Source organism: Astyanax mexicanus, chromosome 21 (assembly GCF_023375975.1).
Source record: "Astyanax mexicanus isolate ESR-SI-001 chromosome 21, AstMex3_surface, whole genome shotgun sequence".
Lineage (NCBI taxonomy): Eukaryota > Metazoa > Chordata > Actinopteri > Characiformes > Acestrorhamphidae > Astyanax > Astyanax mexicanus.
The window spans coordinates 25153238-25177073 of record NC_064428.1 but is presented as its reverse complement, the minus strand read 5'-3'; the positions used below and the strand labels follow the sequence as shown (position 1 = coordinate 25177073).

The 23836-nt window shown below is 39.8% G+C and overlaps 1 protein-coding gene and 1 long non-coding RNA gene across 3 annotated transcripts in view; one reads left to right on the top strand and one right to left on the bottom strand.

Annotated features, from left to right (window-relative positions):
• The window catches only part of neurl1aa (neuralized E3 ubiquitin protein ligase 1Aa), a 145458-nt gene that overhangs the window by 34493 nt on the left and 87129 nt on the right, over nucleotides 1-23836 (bottom strand). For both annotated transcript variants that reach the window (XM_049470011.1, XM_049470012.1), the window contains exons 2-3: nucleotides 16694-16935; nucleotides 12614-12935 (exon numbers count right to left, since the gene is read on the bottom strand). In XM_049470011.1, coding sequence (XP_049325968.1) covers nucleotides 12614-12935; nucleotides 16694-16935 — 564 coding nt within the window. The remainder of the gene's footprint in view (nucleotides 1-12613; nucleotides 12936-16693; nucleotides 16936-23836) is intronic.
• LOC125785832 (uncharacterized) overlaps nucleotides 1-23836 on the top strand; it is a 102671-nt gene that overhangs the window by 40233 nt on the left and 38602 nt on the right. The window lies entirely within an intron of this gene.

Sequence of the window (23836 nt, the reverse complement as noted above, 5' to 3'; positions counted from 1 at the left end):
TTTTTGTAATAGGAGTGGCATTAAGTTATCCAAAAGCAGTGTGTAAGACTGGTGGAGGAGAACATGCCAAGATGCATGTTTAAAACTGTGAATAAAAAACAGGGTTATTGCACCAAATATTGCTTTTTCAACTCTTAAAACATGATGAATATGAACTTTGGTAATTGCATTAGGAGATCCTTATGAAATAGAACATAATACGTTTTGTCTGTAGTGAGCAGTCAAAATAATAAAAAATGTCTAGAAAAGTGCGACCAAACAAACAACTCCAGCAGGAATCACATCCACATTCAATGCTGGAGAACCAACATGATGTCACAGGAGTTTTGTTGACATACAAAAAGTCATGGTGCATGATGTGAGGTCTTGACCTGTGACTTTTGGCATATCACTGTTAATGAAAGGGGTTCTCTTCTCTGAGAATGTATGACTTGTGTATGTGTAGAATGAAGCAGCATACAGCCTTGTGCTGAAAAAAAAAACGTTTTGCACTACAAAGCTCTGGAGTCAAAGTATACAGACACCAGGGATAATGGTGCAAGAGGTATGAACATCAATCAGTGTAGATAGTCGTGCACTAACATTAGCTAACATCAGCATTAGCACTAGATACTGTATGAACCCGTTTTAAATGTAGGCGTAACGGCATTCCCCCCAAAAAACATTTTTTCAACATTTTATATTGTCCACTATCAATAATAGATACACCCATACCGTATTTTCCCACAGCCATGCTCTTACATGTGGAGCAGGGTTGCACAATATATCGTTTAAGCATAGTCATCACGATGTGGACATCATGCGCAATTAAAACAATTAAATGTCAAACACGTCATGATGCAATGTTTTGATTCTTGACACAAGAAGTAGATACACAGCGCTGTCTCTGTGTCTGTGTAAGTGACAGGGCTGCTGCTGCCTGAGAAGCACGAGAAGCGTGAGGGGGGTGGGGTTTAGGAGTAAACACAAGGTAACCGTATGGCCTCCATCCACATGGTTGGGCATGTATCGGAAGCTGTGCACCACAGTCCAGCACAGTTTTGCGCAGATATTTTCAGTTGCAGATGAATTCATGCTTTTAATACCAGAAAACACTCTTATATATCTTTTAAAAAGCAATTTAAATGGCTGATTAAAGGGCCGATTACTGTCGGTGTTTTGTTGTTTTCCTTGGGTTTCAAGTGCTCAGCGCCGACTCAGCTCTTGATCGGTCTGGACGCAAGAAAGCGCACGGGTGGGGGACAGGCTGTTAAGATTATGGGCATTGCATTGATTAATATTACAGATTTATATAATCGAAAAAAGATAATTTGCAATGTAAAAATTTTCCAATATCATGCAGCCCTAATGTGTACTGACATAACCTCATATCATTAAACGTGTTTAATTAAACGTGCATTTTTAATATTTTACCTTGCCTACAACAAACTTTTCGAATCTTATCAACTTTTTCATTGGAAATTCGGTTATTGTCTTTGTCCATGTCGTTGCCACTGCTGTTCCAATGTTTTGGCAAAACTGTGCTCAGTACAGTCACGGCAACAAAGCTAGAGTTAAAAGAGTTAAAAGAAAGAGAGCGAGAAAGAAAGACAGCGACAAACAAAGAGAGAGAAGGCAAGCATCTGCTCCCTCTTTCTAAGGCCCTGCCCAGGAGGAAAGGCAAAAAAAAAAAAGAATGGCTCCAATGGCTGCACGATGCATGCATGCACTGGGCGCGCATGGAGAAAAGAGAGCGAGAGAACAGACAAAGGGTTACAGGAGGTTTAATGTGGAGCGCGTTGGCCGCCTGCCACCGCATCGCTTTTGAAATCTCCCTGGAAAGAGCAGCAGCCTCCCAGGCGACACATGGCCACAGCAATAAGACCCCAACAAATACTCGGTAAGGCACAAAAGCCCTCATCCCCTTAGGACATTCTGTTTCTCTCTCTATCTCCCTCTCTCTCTGTCCCTCTCTATCTCACACTCTTTCAACCCCCCTTTCCTTAGGTCATCCCCAAATTCCGGCTCGGACAAAAAAAATAGAGCATGCTGCATGAAGTCGCTAATCATATTTCTGCAGCTTTGGAATAACCATCTAACCATCTAATGATCTAACCATCTAATGCGACCTTCGACTAAGTCTCTGCCTAATACCCAGCTTCATACCCGGTCATACCCAGTCAACACATCCCCATTCCTGACCCGAGCTCAATCACTGCACTAATCATTCATCAGACCGGGGCATGAATTCAATCTTGGCCTAATATTACGTGCAGGACGGAATGTTCAATCACTCCAGGAATCGTAAAGTAAGTCCCGCTAAGCCTTTCATTATTAGACCAGGTCCAAGACGTCTAATTCTTCATTCATGTGTCGAAGCAGAAGCGAAAAAGTCATCCTGCAACATGCCTCAAGCCTCAGCAAGCGGGAAAGACTTTGCATGTCTTTGCCATGCGTCTCTCCACATCCCCAGACATGTGGACGTTTATCTGGAGTTCTATAAACTGCTGTTTGCCTTGGCTGCTCGAAAGAGGCTCTGAAGTGCCTTTGCCTATATATATATGAAATAAGCCACACCTTTCTCTCAGCTGTTTCAGCTGAGTCCATGTTTGGCCATCTCAGAAATCTTGGCATGAGGGAAAAGGGAGGAAAAGGGGAGATCTAAGTTTGGGAGAAAGGACTGGAAGGACACTTAAAGGCAGGAAAAGAACTGCACGCTGTTTTGGAACAGGTCAACGCCGCTTCTTCCCGTCACCTTGAGAGCTCTTCCTTGAACTTCCTGTAAAGAAGAAGCTGTGAAGCTCGAGGAGGGGGAGGGCTAGTGAGAGAAAAACAATCCTGCAGAACTTGCGGACACCTCGTTCCATTCTGTTTTTGCTGAACCGTTCGCTTACTCACCTCAAACAGCACGGAAGGCCCAGTCAAAACATTCAGTTGGGCAGAGTTAGCGAATTGTAGGGCATCTGCTCTTCTAATTTCCTAATTCATTCAGCCCTGGAACAGACGCTCTTCCGAACAAATACAATTAGCGATGTTTATGCTCGTGATGATAGTGCGCAGACAGTTGGGATTCCACGGTTCCTCGCTCTGATGCTAATTCTGTTTGGCCGGCAAGCAAAAGCGCCCCGCGTTTAATGTATTATTTTTGGAGATTTTCGCCTTCCAGTGAGGGACTTCCAATTAAGTTTATTAGGCTGGAATGGGACTCTTCACGCCAAGCCAAACTTCTGCGTTGATCAAATTCTTAAACGAGTCATGAAATCAATCATATTGAGAACTCGCCCGTGCCAGGACAAAGTGTACCATTCCAACGTCAGTCAGTTCTTTTTCTTCGTTCGTTGAAGACAAAAGATAACAAAAAGACTGCTGCATTTAGAAAAAAAATAGTACGGCGACTACGTCTGAATACAAAACACAAACACAAGCACTTATTTTACCTCTTGCCTTGTGTCACGATGCAATTGAGCACCCCATTATAGTGAGCTACTACAAGCTTTTAATAACATTAGCCAGCGTACCCGAAGAGATAACAGCACCCCAAGATAAATTATTAGCCTTCTCGTTTCTTCCCCTCATTTGCCAGCTTTATTTGCTTACCCCTCCATTATCTGTCTACACTGGCACATTAACAACAGCTTTGTTGAATTACTGTAACTTGGAAGGGCCGGCTCATCAGTAAATCTCCACTAGTCGCCATTAGGACCGTAATTTCTCTACTACTATTTACTTAGGCTGTTTTCTCAGGACGATGAACGTGCTGAAAGAGCAGAGGAAAGTCAATATAGGGGAAAAAAATCTGCTTGTTTTCCAAATGGTTGGGCTAATTCATTAGCCATAGTGGAGTGGTAGAGGTGCAGAAATGCAGAATCTCCAGTGTTATCTTTTTTTTTTTATTGCAGATAATACAAACCAAAGATATTTTGTGTTTTGTCTGCTCAACTTTATTTTATTTGTATGATTCATTGGTTGGAATCTGGAAGAATTTTAGAGTGTAAAGGACAAGGGTGAATCAATATACCAGATCTTTTTTTGGAAGAAATGGACACTGTGTGCTGCAGACCAAGCTAAAAAAGGGTCATCCAGACTGTTTGCAACCAAAATCTGCAACCACAATTCAAAAGCCAGCATCTGTCACGGTATAGGGTTGGACCAACCTAATGTTAGGAGTCTTGCCCAAGGACTTATTGGTATAGCCCATCATTGGCACCCAGACCGGCAATTGAACCCCAGACTCCAACATGATGTGGTGGTGTTATCCACTGCGCTCACCAACCATAAAGCCTGTTTCTGCCCAAATTAAAGTCAAAATAAATAAATAATGATGTGTAAAAATGTTCTGATTTGGACTTTCAGACTCATTTTAAACCTCTAAACTTTACACAAATTACAAAATATTAGTCCACTGCCTGTATCCAACACTTTGTAAATAGTTACTCCAGTAAATTTTGTTTAAACTGAACTACCATATAACTGTGAAAAAGTATCTCAATCAAACCCAATTCTTCTTAGACTACAGACTCACCACAGACTACCCCTAAGTGTTACTGTAAACCAAACAAGTGGTCCCTAACGGAAAGTAGTTAAAGCACCACCCAACTACTCTGCATCTTTAACCCACATTGCTTACATCCATACAGTAAAACCCCGACAGCTCTCCCCAAATACGACTCTTACGTCGTAAGTAGGGCGCATAACTCTGAAGGGAGGCTATTTGAAATCCCATATCAGGAACTGCACTTGAAGTGCTTGAAACAAGTATGTGTTTACATTATATAAGGTATTTGAACTCTGGCTTACAGTGAAGGAACTGAAGAATAAGCAGAAAGTACACTAAGAAGTGTGTTCTACAACAACAATGCTGTAAGATCTGAAACCACAGGTGTGAAACATATTTTTTTACAACATACTTTTTAAACAGGCATGTCTGCTGAAGCTCAGGGGGTTTTATCAATTATTTAAACCAGAGCTAATTTTAATTGAAAATTTCTTCACTGCAATCAAGACTATTAAAAAAAGACGTTATCCTGCATTTACTGAAGTAACAGTGTCTAATGTGGAGAAAGGGTTTTCTACTACAGTTTCTACTACAGCATTGCTGTGAGGATCTGATTGCATTTAGTGGAAAGAACATCATTTTACAGCACTGGATGAGCTCCATCATTCCAGAGAACACAGTTCTTCTACAGCCAAACAGCTCAAACAGCTCAATGCTAGTGCCCTTAATACCCTTCTATCCAGGACCTGCCATTAGGCACAGTGCCAATAGTTTTATGTATATCTGCTCCTGGCAGTTCTGTTCTATTTTGCACCTCTGTGTCAGCAATGGGTGCAACCTACAGTAGCTGAATGCATTTCTACATTTAGAAGGGGTGTCTATTTTAGTACTGCAAATTCGCCAAAAACTAAACAAAAAATCACCTGAATTTTATAATAAACATCATGAATAACTAAATTATAAAATAGCCAAGTCAAGCATTTTAATTTTTAAAATATACTAACACAAAATAAGTACTTACTTTTCTGACTATAAGGCGTAATATCAATTAACAGGGTCTTATTTTTATATATGCAACTGTTATAAGGCGCATTAAGCTCAATATCATGTTAAGAGTCATTATTATTAAATAAAAGACTGTGTATATATTTTCCAGTTAATATAAGATATTTTAAGCAGAAAGTAAAAGTTGCCTGTGTAAGGGGACCCTTGTAATTCCGCAGGTCTTGCTGTTGGGGGTGCCTAAGTAATCAAAAATATAACATAAACTTTTTTTTTTTCAAGTGCTGGATGTTAATCCAATAAATTTCAATAAATTATTGAAACCAGGGGAAAAATCTCTGTACTGGCAACACAGTGATCAGCAGTTCTGTTAAACCGCTCAAAAAAATAAAAAAACTCAAAACACTGCTTTATTTTTACCCAAACACACAATTCTGCTTTGCCTGCTCCTGCTGTTGTTTTTTTAAACACATTTCTTGTCATTAGTTAACTAGCTTTCTTGCTAGCTTCGCTAAAGACATAAACAAAGAGCTTAGCACAGGCTTGGCCACATCCATCAAGCTTTCACCATTGGAGCGCTAGCATTAAACCGTCCATTTTCTTTTCCGCTTGTTTCTTACTGTCTCTCACAAGAGTTCTGGAAAGTGAATACAGTGATCACTACTCATTTACTGAGCAAAACAAACAGAACAGTGAGGTAAGACAGAAAGACAGACTCAAATTGAAGCTGAAATTACTATTCGGTCCCTATAAGGACTGTAGAAGATCCAGAAAAACTAAAGTGTCTTCAGAGATGATTATGTTTACTAAAAAGTATTACATCTGTATTCATTACGCACAATTTGGTCTTAATGTTAAGAGGCTAGATTTCATCATTTTGATTGTGCAGAGACAAAAGTACAAAGCTTTTCACATATTTATACACTGGAAAACGCACCAATATGAAAAGTAAGCGTGCAATTGTTCACGTTTTGTCTGGAATTTATTTAAAAAAATATTATTGTCCAGTTTCTGCAATGCATACAGCTTGTTTTAATAAAAAAAAAGATCTGTCAGATCTGTCTAGAAACTTTATCAATCTTGGTGTCTAGACATTCATAAGTAATAATAACAACAACTGGACTTTGCATTGCACTGCAGCATTGCATTACGGTTTTGATTACTTAGCTTAGCTTTACAGGTCTTCAGCATGATAGCTGGGTACTATTGGATTTTTTTTTTTGCAGTTTAACTGCCATGTTTGTGAATGTTTATGATGTACAATTGACACACTGATTTGCTTAGTAGCAGCAATTTTAGCAACAGTTTTTGGTACCACTTTAAAATAGGACTACCTTTATAAAGGTTTTATAAATGGTTTACAATTAGTTTATTTATGGTTATTAATTAGGTTGTAAATGCCATAAAATAATTAATAATCAGTTATAACATACATAGAAAGGGCAACAATGACCTGTTGTTCGCCAAATAGTGAATGTACATGTGTTATAACTGACTATTAATGGCTGATTATTTTTAAGGCATTTACAACATTATTAGTACACAAAAATAAACTAATTGTAAACCATTTATAAACCCTTAGGTAGTCTTATTTTAAAGTGGTACCCAGTTTTCTAACCCACTGCACGAATGAATGACATAGCTTTTAAGGTAGCACTGAGGGATAAAAAGATTGTATAAAAAAAATTATATATAGCACCTTTAACATGTGTATGGCATGTACAGCTAAAAACACAGAACATTTTGTTGCTGCAAAACCTCATGGGAGAAAGAAAAGCACTCTTAATTTTGGTGTGCATTACTAAAGCAAGATGTTATTACAAGTATATCAAGTATTATAAGTAATTCTGGACCACTTCTTGCAATGCAATGTAAACAGCATCTGTTTCTTTCTAATTATCTCAAAAAATCCATATGATTTTTGGCATCTGCTGCTTATTTACGTACCACAGAACCTTAAATCCTTCAGCAGCAGCAGCTACAGTTACAAGCGAAAACATCTTAGTGCGCAATCTTCGCAGAAGTGAAGTCATTATGCAGAAGACATGGCTATTGTACTTCATCCCAAACACTGGGTTCCAACATGGCTCTGTCTCAACACAGAGTTAATCCAGATGCTGTAGGAGTTAATTCAACCCTGCTGATTTCATTGTGTAATACTTATCCTAGCCATGTTTCTAGGCCTGGGTCCAACTTCAATTCTACACTGAAGTTCTCACATCTGAAGCCACTCAGGGCCGCACACATATACATACAGTCCAGCGTATGTGTGTATGGGTGTGTGTGTGTGTGAGTGACAGGGCTGTGGAGTAGCCTCGGCCTCAGGTATTTATTAAACAACATTCCTCATTCTCGGCGTGTCCGTACGCCTTGTGGGACGACTTCATTTCACTCCATTACACTTACGCTCTTGAACCCAGAAGGGGCTATAATATGACAGCGCAGCTTAAGACCCACATATAGCCCAGCGCTAAATCAAACGCTAGCAAAGAACAGCTCCAGGATTGTCACAGTAACACCGCTAAGCTAAAAGGGCTTCAGGAAGCGTCTTTGATTTGTTTATGACTAGCTGATACTGCTATAAAGGGTATAGAGCTAATAAAGTGAGAAGGAGCAGGAGGTGTATATTCATGTTAAACATGTTAGCACTAGCATTGGCAGTTAAGTAGACAAGCAGATTTCAAATTGTGATAAAATCACCCTGGCTCTCCCTCTCGCTAACTTGCTCTGTCTTTTGCTAACTCACCCTGTCTCTCTCTCGATAACTCACTCTGTCTCTCGTTAACTCAATGCTGATATTAAAAAAAAAAAACGAAATGTAAAAATCAATAGGCGTAGGTAAAATATTTGCAGTTTAAGCACAAGCAATGATTTTTGTTCTTTAAAAAAGGGCCACAAACATGCTCACTGTCTGTCATGGTGACGGTATGAGAATAAGATTACCCATGACCATTTACAGCACCGACCTACTAAACTGATTGAAAAAGATTGGCATGCTTTTGGACGTGCTATCAACACTCCACCCCAACCTTCATTTTCCTTCCAAATAGCAGTCCCAACACAAGGGACAGCTTCATTGAGGTTGACTTTGAAGTGCACAGACTTTTATTTTACGCCCAATTTCCTTAATACTGATTTATTACGGTGATAAAACTGAGAAAAAAATGCTTTTCGATGGCAATAATGAAAAATGAACATACAATGATTTATGCTTTATTGAGCCAGACATGCCTTCAATGTCCAAGCAAATTTACAACCCTAGCATTTTCCCAGGATTACTGTACTTCCTTTCTGCACACAAGTCAAGTCAAACCCTGCAATAGATTAATAAAAAGGTGTTGTGACTGCCTTGAGCTACAGGTGCCTCTTAACATGACCCAATTAGCTCTTTCGGCTCTTGGGAAAAATGAAGGACTTATTTAACGTCAATCTGGCACCCGTCATAAGTGTAACCAGCCCAGACTTGCATACATGGCAAATGTGCACACAAATGTGCATGGGAAAAACATGGTGTACACACACACACACTCAGCCAGACAGTGCTACACACTGAAATATGGGTTATTCAGGTGAACAGACAGCTGAGTTAATCTGAAGTGAAGGTTGTTCCAGAGGAGTGCTCGTGTGTTTGTGGGCAGTGGTATATGTTTATACGAGTGTGGCAGTCTCAGACCTAGCCGTGCGTAGGGGAACTCGGCCGTGAGTCTGCCTACAGCATTTAAAAAAAATGTAGATTCTTTGATAAGAGTCCGTGAACCCAAAAGCAATGTGGAAAATTACAAGGAACTGCAGATATACACAACAACATGCAGGTGGAAAGCATTGAGGCTCCAAACCCATAACAAAGATCACACTTAGGGCATTTTTTCCATCACTTAAAAAAGGCTAAATTTAGTTCACATAACATACCTACACGATTCTAAACTGCCATGTTTTAAAGTAACAGGTAACATGGCCTGAATCTGAATTTCTCACAGAATCAGATGTTTTTGACAGGTTTATGTTAAGTCACATTGCAGTGTTTCCTCTAAAATGAGTATTTTTTCAGCAGTGGCATCAAATTCACACATGGCCCCCTCCTTTCTTTCACACCAACAGTCGACAAACGACAGGTTTAAGTTCATTTTCCCAATCATTTACTTGCGTAAATCAAATTTACAACCAAAAATGTGATAGTTGAGGGACAATTATGACTAAAACTGCATTACTGAGGTAAATGTATGACTAGAGAAGCACTTCTGAGGTAAATAAATGCATGACTAGAGAAGCACTTCTGAGGTAAATAAATGTATGACTAGAGTAGCACTGCTGGGGTAAATTTATTGTTGGTATATCTGTTGGGATGTTAAACATGCTCACTGATCAATAAACTTTTTTTTTTTTTTGTAGTTTTGTCATTTGTAAGACAAAAACACATTTAGGCTATTCAATTTAATTCATTGCTGGAAACTGTCAAAATTAATGGAACCAAATTAAAATGTTATGAAAATGTTAGCTGAGGTTTACCAAGAGACTGGCTACCTTTCACTCAGAGGTAAATGTATGACTAGAGTAGCACAGCTAAGGTAAATTTATGACTAGTCATGAATTTACCTCAGCAGTGCAATTTTAGTCATAAATGTACCACAGCACTGCTACTTTAGTCATGCATTTACCTCTGAGTGAAATTTTCAAAGAGAAAGGTAGCCAGTAGCACTGCTGAGGTAAATATATTGTTTGTATGTCTGCAGGGATGTTAAACATGTTCAGTGATCAATAAACATTTTTATATTGACAAAATTAATGAAAATATGTGAACCATGATGTGCAGCCCCGGTCTGTTCCAGCTGGCCTGTGTTGGACCTATGTTTCTATGTTTCTTTATGTTTGTTTTGGGTGCTGATTTTTTCATTTTTCTTAATAAAGGTATGTTTTGAGTTCATTTACTCCCTGTGTCTGTATCTCTCTGTGCTTCAGTGCTACTGGGTCATGCCCACGGTCAAAATATATGTAGTTGCATTTTGTAAGTGCAAACACAACGGACGATGTCACGATTATTAAAATGATTAAGGTCATGTGCATTTACTATACGATAAGTCGATAATGTAATTATTGTGACAGGCCTAACAGTATGCTAAATCGTTTTCAGGCTGGGGTGCTAGCCATGCCTACAGGAGCGAGGTTCTTATTGACTTGAACTGATGAGAACCTTCTTCTACTGGAGCGAGAGCACTTTCCCCGGTCTATTGATAAAACTGTAGGAGCTACTTCCTCTCTGCTCTCCAAGTTCTACAGATGGGGCCACTCAACTTTGATCTTTCCAGCCCGGGCATGGAGGGCTTTGAGGGCCATGTTTGATGGGAGCTGGAGAAGTGCTGTGCTGACCTACAGCCATGGGCCATCTGTCCATTTGCAGATTGTCAAAGAAAGAGGAAGATGCAGCGATGGGCCTGGAGTGATAGTAGTGGTGGTGGTGGGAAGTGAGTAGAGACACACACATACATGCACTACTGCGCTGTCGAGGAATATGGGGTTGGTGATTCGTGTCAGCACCACCCAAACTTCTGGGACAGACTGCTCTTAGATAAAGTCGCACACTTACACACACATACCAAACACCATCCCATACAGTCAGCAGATAGCGGGCAGGGAGGCCGCGCTCAACTGGCACAGTGCACAATTAGGATAGATGGGGCTATCTCTACAGCATGTGACCTGCTTCTATAATTATCCCCGGGGGATGACAGCATTAAGGCAGTATGCGAGTCTGTGTGTATGAGTGTAGAGCTTCACACACGCCGACACATCAAAGCCTAGCCCACGGTATGCCCTGCTAAGTTCTGCTGTGCGTGCCAGGCTGAGTGTGATTATACACCCCGGCTCGCCCGCTGTTAACACAATAACCCAGTCCTCAAGACATGCACTCATTCAGCCCGTCACACACTCCGGATATTCCCAGAACCGCTAAACATTAAGGCTCAATATAGGCCATGCAATATGGCTGCATTCTGAAAACATAATTTTTAAAAAGTACAGTTTAGGCACTAGTTAGTTTTAGCTTAGTGGACACTGGGACATTAGCTTATTATGCTCAGGAAAACCTTCTACACTCCTAAAATAATGTTCTTCAAAATGTAACTTAAGTTGTTTTTGAGGTACAAATAGTACGAATTCAACTTTGCTTAGGACAAAAAAAAATTGTTTAAATGCTGTTTAATAAGTACGGAGCCCCTAAGGTGACATCATATAAAAAAAAATGCATGGCCAGAACGAGATCCTAAGGTGTGGGGGAACAAGATCTTAAGGCATTGGAACGAGATCCTCAGGCTTAGGCATGGGAATGAGATTATTAAGGTGTGGGCACACTTATTAAGGAGTGGGAACGAGTTAACTAAATCTAGCTGGAGAATAACAATGGTTGCTTTTCTGTAACCTTTCTGTTAATGCTCATGAAGAAACTGAATATTACATCAAAGCTCCTTTAATCCCAGAATAATCTTTAGTAAGAAAATGGAGAGTAAATTGGTTTATTTTTTTTATTTTGGAATAAATTATGTCGATATTTTGGAGTGTCTTGCAGTGAGATATGGCATAATTCTAAGTAAAAAAAAAAACACTTAATTCTCATTCTAAAAGCTGACTGGCTCAGATGCAGACAGTATGTAGACCTGTTTACCTTTCTCAAGCATTCATATTCTGCACAACCCCTGAGAGCTGCCTGCTTTATTAGCTGTGACACAAAAGGTCCATTTGGCCACGCCTTAATGGCTATGATTTAAGCAACTTGTTTCCACGTCTTGAGTGGCGACACTTTTTTTTTTTTTTTTTTTTTTTACACATGATGTCACTTTAGGGGCTCCTTTACAACTATGTGTAATTTAACTTTTTTTTAGGGCCAAAAAATGTTCAGATGCTCTTTAGTAAGTCTAATAAGTACTGTTCCTTTTATGTAAAGCTTCATGAAACCAAAAAATTGTAGGCTATAGTTCACAACATTGGCAACAATTCACAGCAAGCTGCACATTATAGCATAGCTTTTAGTGAGGCTCATGGGATTGTTACTGGTAAGCTTTTAGCCTTGCTTCAACTCAATTCCTACAATTTTTCTAGCTATAAAGACGACCTCAATTCTCTAGGGGGCACAATTGTGTCACTCACCCAGTAACTGAACTCCTCGAGTCAGGCCATAGACGTCGATTAGAGCCCACAGAGGCTCGACAGTGCGGACCCCGCTGAAAAACAGCATGGGGCTGGAGTCATTGATGCGGTAGAAGACACGGCCCTTCTTGTCCACCCAGAAGGCCACCAGGTTGCCCTCGTTGGCGAACTCCTCCGGCAGGGCCTTGGCCCAGAAGCCGCTCTGGGAGACCAGGTCTGGGCAGGCGTACTTGGGCAGGCTGTCCGGGTTGATGCGAGACGGGTCTTTGGAGGTGAAGCCCAGACGCAGAGCTCCACTCCAGCAGCACTGCTTCTTGGTGATCTAAGAGGGAAAAGCCAAAGATTTTACTTATACTATTTTACTGTTTACTATATTAACATATTCTGAATTTAAGTGCTTGACAGTGCACACAGTATGAACCCAATATACTTTTTAATTTTCATGTTTATTCTGGTCACATTTCTAACAACGTTGGTGGAAGATCAGGAATACAAGCATTTGAATCCAGTACCCATTACATCATCTTCAGCAGCCATGCCTTTGTAATGTGTGCAGCATGTGGTCTTGTTAAAAAAGGTCCTTAGAAAAAATGACAACTTGAATGACATTTCTTGATACAGTGCCATATAATGGATCTGAAATCATGGGTGTTCATCTTAGGTTTGCACCCTTGGACTCTGGGACCTTTGCACCCTTTACAAACTAAAATTCCTCATGATGCCTTAAATATTAATTGTTTTATGCACTGTAAAATTACAATTATCCAAGCTTTCTTTAAATAACATTGTTTTAAAACATAAACAAAATCTCACAGCCTTTTATGGACACTGTTTTTGATTACCCTATTTTTTACTATCGTCAGAGTATGTATGAATTTAACCAATCAGTTTGTAAGGAGTAGTCAAGTTAGCACCAAGGCTGAAGGAGTATTAGCATTAGTCGCTAACCGTGCTAAGCACAGCGCTTTCGCATTCAGAGGTGAGTATTATCGGCCTGTAGCCTGCTGATAACCCTGGATAACACTGCTGGAGCATTAGCATTAGCCGCTAACCTTCTGTCATCCAGAGGCGAGTATATTGGACTGCAGCCTGTGTGTTTATCATGTTAAAACAAGCTAAGTGGGACGAACCACTAACTAATATCACCCTGGCTTACTAGAACACTCAGGGTTCCTTAGTGTAGTGCTGTCGGCTGTCATTTATGTCCTGCTAGTTAGTAATTAATGCTAATGCTGCTGCACCCAGCTATCTGGAAATCTAAGCTTACTGTAAATTAATGGAGGTGCTTAACTCACCCGAATAAACAGTGTTCAGGAGAGAAATCTGTGTAGATTAGCATCCAGCTCTTGTTTGACTTTAAAAGAAAAATGTTTTTTTTAAGAATTACAGATTTGTTTACTTAGCTTTGCTTAGCTTTACCTGCCGAATTAGAAGAAAAATATGACGACACCCCTGTTCCTTACTAGTGTCTCATAATGCGAAAATAGTATATGAAATATGAAAATAGACGTTTATTTATAGTGCACCATATAATACAGTTAAAAAAATATGGTAAGTTCACTTTTTTTTCAACATCACCTGTTTGAAAATCACATCATTATTGGTTCTAAATTGCTTCTGACCCAAATTTTTTTTGCAATGTGTTGCAGGCCTGAAATGCAGTAACATATATTAGCGAGCTAATCCAGGCTAATATGCATCTCTACATCCCCTCTCATACATCGTCTACACCACTTTCCACCCTGGTTTAAAGGATAGCTGCACCCAGAATGCTAACACTGCTAGCTCTGACTATGTGACTGACAGTACACATCATCATCCCGCTAGCATTATGACTAGAGCTATGCCAGTCCGCTCCACAGCAGTGTTAGCGGTGTGTTTTTGGGTGAAGTATTCCTTTAAAGGGCAGCGTAAGGTGGAGGCCGGGGGCCGTGTGTGAGGGGGAAGTATGCTGTGTTTGGAGTAGAAGGGGTCTGTTTTATTTGACTTACAGTAACCACTGCCCCAGCTGAGGGGATAAATACTACAAACATGTCAAGAACATGGTGACTTACACCACTGCGCCCTGGCCTTTTCTACAGTCTCTGGGTCTCTGGGTTTAAGACTGACACGGTGCAAGTGTGTGTGTGTGTGTGTGTGTGTTTAAAAATGTCTGTATGTCTATAGGCGTGTCAGGAAAATGTGAGAGTGTTTAATTGTGCAGGTGTGTGTGTGTGTGTGTTATGTGTATGCTAAACAGTAACTGGTTAAGCTAGATTTAAAATCTAAATAAAAGTTCAGAACACTAACCTCTTTCACTCACTCAACATCAACCTCACTCTTTCTCTCTAGGCCTTCTTTGTCTCTCTCTCTCTCTCTCTCTCTTTCTTTCTCACTCTCTTTCAACTTTCTTCTCTCTTTTTTATTCCCTCCCCCTCTTGGTTAATGTCTTTCTTTCCTTCTTTCACTGTTTTGTTCTCTTTCTCTTGATCATTGGTTTATTTCTCTCACTCTTTCTCTCTAGGCCTTCTTAGTCTCTCTTTCTCTTTCTCCCTCTCTCTGCTTCCTCTGTCTTCTTCTTGGTATTTCTGTCCCTCTTACCTAATCTGTCTCACTCACTCTCTTCCTATTGGTCCTTTTATCTCTCTTGTAAACTCACTTTGCTTTCTTTGTGTTGTGCACTTTCTCTCCTTTGTCAATCTCTCTCTTTTGTTTTCTCTTTTTTAGTTTACCTCTCACCCGCTCTTCCACTCCTCTTGGTCTCTCTCTTAACATCTCTCACACTCTATTATACTGTCTGTCTGTCTTTCTGTCTCTTTTATTCTTGTTTTCTTTTTTCCTTCTTTTCTCCCTCTGTTTTTTGGTTTCTTTCTGTTGATATTTGGTTTATTTCTCTCATCCCTCACCCTTTCTCTCTAGGTCTTATTGGTCTCTCCTTCCTTCTATCTGTCTTTCTGTCTGTCTCTCTCTCTTTCTCTCAGTCACTCTCACATTCTCACTCTCTTCCTCTTAGTTTAACTTTTTCATGGTTTTCCTCGCTCACTCTCTCTCCCGCTCTCTGATCCTGTCTTTTTCTCTTTTTTCTTGTTTTCTTTCTCCCTCTGTATTTTGGTCTCTTTCAATTGGTCTTTGGTTTATCTCTCACACCCCTCAGGCCTTCTTGGTCTCTCTCTCTTGCTCTTTCTGTATCTGCCTCTGTTTACTTTTCTCTCCTGTGCTCTCTCTCTTTCTTTTTTAGTCTCTCTATCTCTTTCTGTCTGTTTTTGTCTCACTCACTCTCTCATTCTCACTCTCTTACTCTTGGTCTTTTTGTTCTCTCTATCCCTGCCTTTTTCTTCTTCTTGGTATTGGTCTCTTCTTCCCCCTTTTTCTTCTTCTTCTTTGTCTGTCTCCCCCTATTTCTCTCTATCATGCTCATTCTCTTCCTCTTGGTCTATTTGTTATCTACGTCTCTCTTGCAGTCACTCTTTGCTTTCTTTGCATCATGGTCTTTTTTTTCTCTCTCTCTCTCTCTCCTTCTCGGTTTATTTCTCTCTTGTTCTCTCTTCTTCTTGATTGACCTCTCTTTCCTACTCTTCTTGGTCTCTCTCCCAGGTCCCTCTCTCTTTCTCATTCTCTGTGGAACACCAGTTCCTTTAGGAACGATATGGGACTAAAGAAGCACTGTGTGTGTGTATCAGTGTTGTGGCAGGATAAGAGTGTATCTGTGTGGTCCTGCGTGTCTGAGACTGTCAGAAACAGATGCGAGACGGAGATGGTTATTTTTGGACAGCTCAGTGTTTGGTGTGTAGGTGTGCTGCAGCACTGCAGATGAAAGATAAAGGTGCCACCAGGAAGCCTATACAGTCTTTCAGCACACAGCTGCTGCTGCTGGTGTAATTGTATACAGAAGTCACGTCTCTATTTACACTGCAGTCTGGACATTTTTTTGTTCTGTAGTGTGGAAAGAAGCAGCATAAGACTAACCTGGATTTACATTCATATTTTGAATAGACAGTAGTGGAAGTTACAGCTTTTTTTGCATTGTATTATATACAGCACCCCCCTAAGGTAAAATAGGTAGTATAGGTAGTATGGGTAGTAGTGTCTTCCTGCTCTCACCTTTAGGCGGACCTGCTCGTAGAGAGCTATAGGTCTGTTGCTGAAGGTGATGGCGTTGCAGAAGCTGGCCTGCCTCTTGACGGTTCTCTGGGCCAGATCCATGACGATCTGAGAGCCCTTGGCGCTGGGGTGGAAGAGCAGCGGGCTGACGGGGAGGCCCATGCAGGGCTGCAGGGGCAAGCAGCGCTTCGGCTTGTGGTGGCATCGGTGAGTGGAGGAGGGGAAAGGTCCGCCGAGAGAGTCTGAGTAAGAAAAAGAGAGAGATAGACAGAATAAGTTTGTGTGTCTGTATTTTACATAGACGTGTAGAGCTGTGTTAATTGATGGGACAGTGGTTGGATCACAAGGTTGTGGGTTCAGTACCTGACACTATTGCTGACAATTAGCTTTGTGAAGGGCTCTACCCCTCTGACCCCAAATATTCAATTGTGTACAAGTGTAATAACAATAAGAGCCCATTAACTTTTTTTTAAAGATTTATTTCTAATTTTCTCCCATATTTTTCTCCCCAATTTAGCTAAACCAATTGTCCCAACCATTCGGCTATATATCCCCCCTCATTGGTGATGCCACAACACAAGACATATGCCTCCACAGTCTCTTTTTGAAATTTGCAGAGTACCATCACAGCGCACTCGGAGGAAAGCGCAGTGACTCATTTCCGATACATTAGCTCACAGACACCTTGTGCTAATTGACATCACCCTAGGATTGGTGAGGGCAAAGAGCGCAATCTATTCACCCAGAGAGAGCAAGGCCAATTGTGCTCTCTCTGGGTTCTGACAGCTGATGCAAGCTGCATGACTAGGATTAGAACCAGCGTCTCCCAATCATAGTGACAGCGCTTTAGCTGCTAGACCACTCGGTGCCCAAAGAGCCCATTTACACTTGAGCTCACTTCAGGCTGAATTAAGCCACAATTCACATTTAAAACAGATACAGATCTGATCATTTAAACCAATCACCTCAAAAGGTGGCCTGAGACATATAATTATAAAGTTATCTAAATCCCCAAATCATGTTTTTAACTTCCTTTTTATTACACGTACTCACAGAATTTCCATACATAAGACCAGCTGTCATGCCTACTTAAGGGAAGTACTGTAAAACTGTGTATTGCAAACTTCCAACTTCCCTTTGGAAACCCCAGTTATTAATACAGCACACACATGACCCTTAAAACTGGAAAGAGAAAACAGTATGTAAAGTTTGTAACAACCACAGCAAGGTAAAATCTAACTCAAAGAACTAAACATCACTTTTTCTAATCAGTGCATTCAGTTTGACCCATTTTAGCCAAATTAATCGATAATTTCATGCTTATGATGAGAAAAATAATGAACATAATACATGTGCTACACAGCAAAAAGAGAAAATGAAACCAGGTTGATTCTGCAGACAAAACTGGCTTTCATAATGTGCATGCCCTGAGCTACACTGAAAGAAACTCAAGATGTTGTAAAGACACTACATTGGCCAACAATGACACCAGTGACCACACAAACTACTGGGTTTGGAACAAGTTTTTATTATGGTTATGCAAAACAAACTATTTACTGATTTACATTGTTATTTTGCAACCGGATTTTTTTCAGCAGGAAAATGCTCACTCACAAACAGCAAACCAGAACCTATGAACACCTACGAGCATGCAGGATCTACAGTCTGAGCTGCAACATACGTATCCCTCCATGTTTACTTAACCGTATTTCTTGTATCTGGGTTTCAGAATAGAAGTGGCCCAACAGGGGACTAAAGCCTCCATTCATATATACAGTTTTGTCCAATCGCTTCAATATTGTAATCACTTACATATACTATATCGTCATTACATAATATTACATCATCACATATATAAAATAACAACCTGACGTACTAGAAAATATATAAATAAATAATTTTATCCCTACCAGCTCTGGAAACGCCGCTGCTCATGTGAGCCCGAGACACATGATGAAGCCATTTTCATTTCAGCTGTCATGTTTTTTTTTTTTCATGCTATTTGTTTAGACTAATCAGCAATGTTTTGAGGGTTTATGATGGAAGTTTACAGAAGACACAGAGAAATTTCCAGTTTGCCCAACTCTGTGCTTTCAGGGTAAGCAGGGTAACCTGACGCTAATAGTGAACTGGTCCAATTTGACCAGTATTTGGGCAATACACTTCCACTGAAGTGAAATTACAAGACACATGAGTGTCCCGGTGAGCGATCGCTTCCTTTGTGTCCTGTTCCAGCATCAAATAAAAGCCCCATCTTTGTTCTACCCTTTCAATTTATCAAAGCCAGTAAAGCTGTCACACTGACATTATCAGCCTGCTCCACTGGGCTCCAGCAAGCTGCGCTATTCTGTCCTGGGAATCATAAAATGTTGGGTGGCTGTGCTTGTACTTGCCGCTCAGCACTGATAAGGTAACGGGGTGCTTGTAGACGAGGGATTGTTCGGTCAATAGAAATGAACCTTCTTTGTCTCTATCTGGCAACCACAGGCCTAGTTGTTGAGATGAAACAAGGATATTGTTCCCAAAGGATTCTCTTCTAGAAGTGTGTGTGTGTGTGTGTGTGTGCTGCATGTGTATGTACTCACACTTAATGAAAGGAAAATGCCATGTGTGTAATTATAAAATTATATAACTCACTAAAAGGGGCACTTAAAATCCTTTAATTTTCCCAAAAATCGACAGTGTGCCTTATAATCTGGTGCAACTTATGTATGAATTTTACCATTCAGGTAATAAGAAGCAGTAAAGTCACTCCGCTCAAGTGCAGTGTCATACAGGAGTTTCAGTTTATTTCTTCAGAACTGAGGCTGGAGTAGCATTAGCCGCTAACCGCTATTTCCCTGTTCAGAGGTGAGTATTATTGGCCTGTAGCCTGCTGCTTACCCCGGCTAGCACTGCTGAAGCAACATTAGCATTAGCCGCTAACCGCATTAGCTCTTTTGCCGTTCATAGGGGAGTGTTTTGGACTGTAGTCTGAATGTTTACTGTGTTAAAACAAGCTACATGAGACAAACCGCTACCTAATATTGCCCTCGCTGTCGAGCAGCATTAGCCGCTAATGCTAATGCTCCAGTCATAGTGCTGTAGAAATTCGGGAATCTAAGGTTACTGTAAATAAATGGAAGCGCTCGTTTGATCTTAAAAGAAAGTATTTTGTTTACTTAGTTTAGCCTACTTTAGCAACCCCCCCCCCCCATTTTTGTCACATTACTATTTTAAAATAAAAACTGTTATTGTTATTTACAAAATAGATACAAATACAACACTTGAACCTGTTATATTTATACTAGTTAATTCAATATTTATACTAGCTAATTAAATATTTTTCAGTGTTTTTATATATCATCAAAAATATCATTATCACAAAAATACCCTAAAATGTTGTGATAAAAGTGCCATATTGCCAACCTCTAACCTCTAAATGTTTTGATATGTCCATAACTCTAAACCGAACCTACCCAAACCTGTGCACCCAAGCCAAGAACCATTTAAGATCCTTCATTTTATAAAAAAAAACAGTAATTTTTATCATGATCTGTCATTTTTTAGGGTCCTCACATAGTCCTTATCTTTTGTACTGCTGTTAAAATGTATTTGTATATATTGTCTATATGGCGCCTGAAGTGTGTGTACATAAGAGGGCTTGTGTTTGTGAGTGTGTGTGTGTTTGTGAGTGTGTGTGTGCATGCCTTTTGGGAGATGATCATTGTACGTGGCACACATGGTCGGAGCAGGCTGAAATGAATGCATTAGCGAGCACAAGAGGCGCAGCTGTCAGGGAGAAAATGGAGGTTAAGTAGGAGCTCATGTTTCTTAGCAACACTGCAGCAACTCTAACACACCCTCATTCAGCTGATCTGAGACCAGGCACTGTGTATTTCTTACAACCATTAAAGATCAACACTTTTAGGAGAACTAAACAGAGCAGATCCTGGATCAGCAAGGACACACCTACCCGATTTAGGCTTCTAAGTACGGCTGCTTTTTGTCCGTTACGGCGAAACCTCATATCTCCGATATGAGGGGTTCAAGGGTTCTTTAGCAAAAGTAATGACTGTATATAGAAGCATCATGAATGAAAAAGAACTATTTGAATAGAATGCTTATATGATTCTCTGTGTCGCTAAATAAGTCTCTAAATTCAAGAAAAAGACAAGGATGCTCCCCCACAGTTGCACACCTAAAGATGCATTTTTCACATACCGCCATACCACTAGAGGCACTGTGGAGCACCGTATAAAACAGCACCACCACAGAAGCACATACAACTTGATGGTTAACACTAGTATCTTAGCATAACAAGCTAAAACAACGAAGTAATGTGGAGCAAAACGTTCAGTTCTTCTTGGACAGAAATAAAAACAGCACTTTATCTTATCTTAGGTGCTCCTGCTGCTGTTCCTCACTGTATGAATGTTTTTCTATCTGAGTAAAATAGAAAAACAACTGCAAAAAGCAATTACTCACTCAGAAATGAGACAAACGGACTTGCGCAATTGAGAAAAGAGGAGAAAAAGATCCTCTTGTCCCTGAGACGACCCCCAGAATCAGTCCAGGGTACAGAATCATTTATTCAGCACAAGAGAATAAATTCCCTGGATACAAGGTGTTGGCATATTTATTTTTAAAGTCTATTGTTTACATTCTTTTGCAGTTTTTCTGCTAATGAAGTCTGATTTCTTTATATATTGTGTAATTTTGTGGGACAAAGCAAACCCAATACTAATCAAAGCCTTAATTTGAAGTCTTAGTCTTTGATAATATGTGTACTCCTAACAGTAGAGTAAGTCACAAACCTATATATAAAAGAAAAAGAAAAATACTAAATATACCAGGAAACCATCAGAATCTTAAAAAATATCATGATGTACATTTTTGGGTCATACCGCCCAGCACTAGTCCACCCTAGCGTGGTCAACATAAGGCTTCTCTTTTATACAATTCAGTAAAAAGTCACTTAGTCATATAAAAGTCATATAAATAATGAGTTTTTATTTGAATCTTTTAATAGTGTCTCAATGGTTTTCTGATTTGGGTTTGTACAGTCATGGGTCGTTGTTTAGTAGAGTAGTGGGTTATTTATCACAAGACTGGGAGTTTGATACCCCTGGATCTGCAAAGCTCCCACAGTTAACCCTTAAAACAAAGCCCCCAAATCTCACGGCTCTAAGACCATATCTGGAATCAGATATAAATCTCATAGTACTATACATGTAAGTATAGAAGTATAAAGTCAAGTCAATAAAGATGCTTCACTTACAGCACTTTTATAGCACATAAAACCCATGTGGGCCTAAACATGACATTGGCTCGATTCTTACAAAGACTAAATTGGAACATATGGAAGGATAAAGTGTGTACGTGATCGTAACGTAAAGTACACGTGAAGCATTTACGAGGTACATTAAAATGGAGTCTGGAGTAAAATGATACACACTTTCCCAGCAGATTCCCGAGAGTGAAAGGACATTGCGACGCGGAGGGTAAATACTCCACGCTACTTTTATAGAAGGTGTCATATGGCTTATCATAGCTCCAGAGTCATAAAGAGTGCCATTAAGTGCTATTATGAAGTCACTGGATATAGATATACATACACACCCACATGTACAGTTTTATGGCTAGTGTTCTGTTGATTTGTGCTATATTGTCCCTAAATTTGTCCTAATATACAACAATATAAACTCTACTTTACACTACAGGTACACAGATTTTCAAATGGAGATATTGTTCAGATTTTAGGGCTACAATGATTGGTCGATATAATCGGCAATGTCGATTATTTAAATTTGCCGACTACAAATTTAATTGTTGACTAATCGTTAATTTGTAACATTCCTGCATTACACAAAGTGCTGGGGACAGAAGCGCAATGGGTGATGAGTAAATGGCTCGTGTCTCCAAAAGTGCCCAAACACAATATACAGTACATACATTACATACATTACATACAACATCTGGACATTTAAATGCCTTTTAAATCTCATGTTCAGCTGTTTCTATTGGTTTTAATGATGGAGGACATGGTAGAAATAATCGTTGACTAATCGACCAATCGAAAAAATAATCATCAGATTAGTCGACTTCCAAAATAATCATTAGTTGCAGCCCTACCAGATTTCTGGAAGAACACGCCATATAGTAAATTGAAAAAATTATTTATAATTTTACAAGCACTTGAGAACAAGAACTTTGCCAACTGTGAAGCATGGTGGAGGAAGTGTCATAATTCAGGTTAATTTGCAGCAACATTTATTGCTGTGGCAGCAAGCTCTCCATTACAGAATACACTGTACTTCACTATTTATACCTATTTTTACATTATAAGGCGCACTTAAAATCCGTTTATTTTCCCCAAAACAGACAGTGTGCTTTATAATCTGGTGTGCCTTATGTATGAATTCTACCAGTCAGGATGTACAGAGTTATACAGGAGTTTCAGTAAAGTTTCTCCAGCACCAAGGCTGGAGCAGTAATAGCATTAGCTGCAACTGCAGTGCTAGCTCTTTCGCCACTCGGGAGGTGAGCATATTAGACTGCAATCTGCATACATACCATAATAAAACAAGCTATGTGGGAAAAAACGCTAGCTAATAGCACCCTGGTTTACCAAAACAAATAAGGTTCCTCAGTGTAGGCTATCGGGCGGCATTTACTAGCACTAAGCGCTGTTGCTAATTGCGCTGTTGAAAATATTGAAAATCTAAGCTTACTGTAAATAAACAGAAGTGCTTTACTCACCCAAATAAACAGTTTTTAGAAAATAAATCTGTTTAGCTTGCATTTATTTATTTATTTATTTTTTTACAGTTTTTTTTACTTATAATCCGGTGAGCCTTATGTATGAAAATAGACTGGAAAATAGGTATTCATTGATAGTGCGCCTTATAATATGGTGCACCTTATAAGTCCATAAAATGTGGTAATACTTTATTGTAAAAATTGGGCCCAGCAACATGACAATGACCCCAAAAAAAACACCCAACACCAAATGAATGTTACCAAGTTAGCCACTTTTGATACTATACTTCTATAGCTATTTTTCTACACAAAGTGTAGCACCTCTAGTGGTCTGGCGTAGTAATCTGGCAAGCAGTTATCCTGAGCACACCATGTTACTGCCTGTTCCAAGAAAAAACAGTC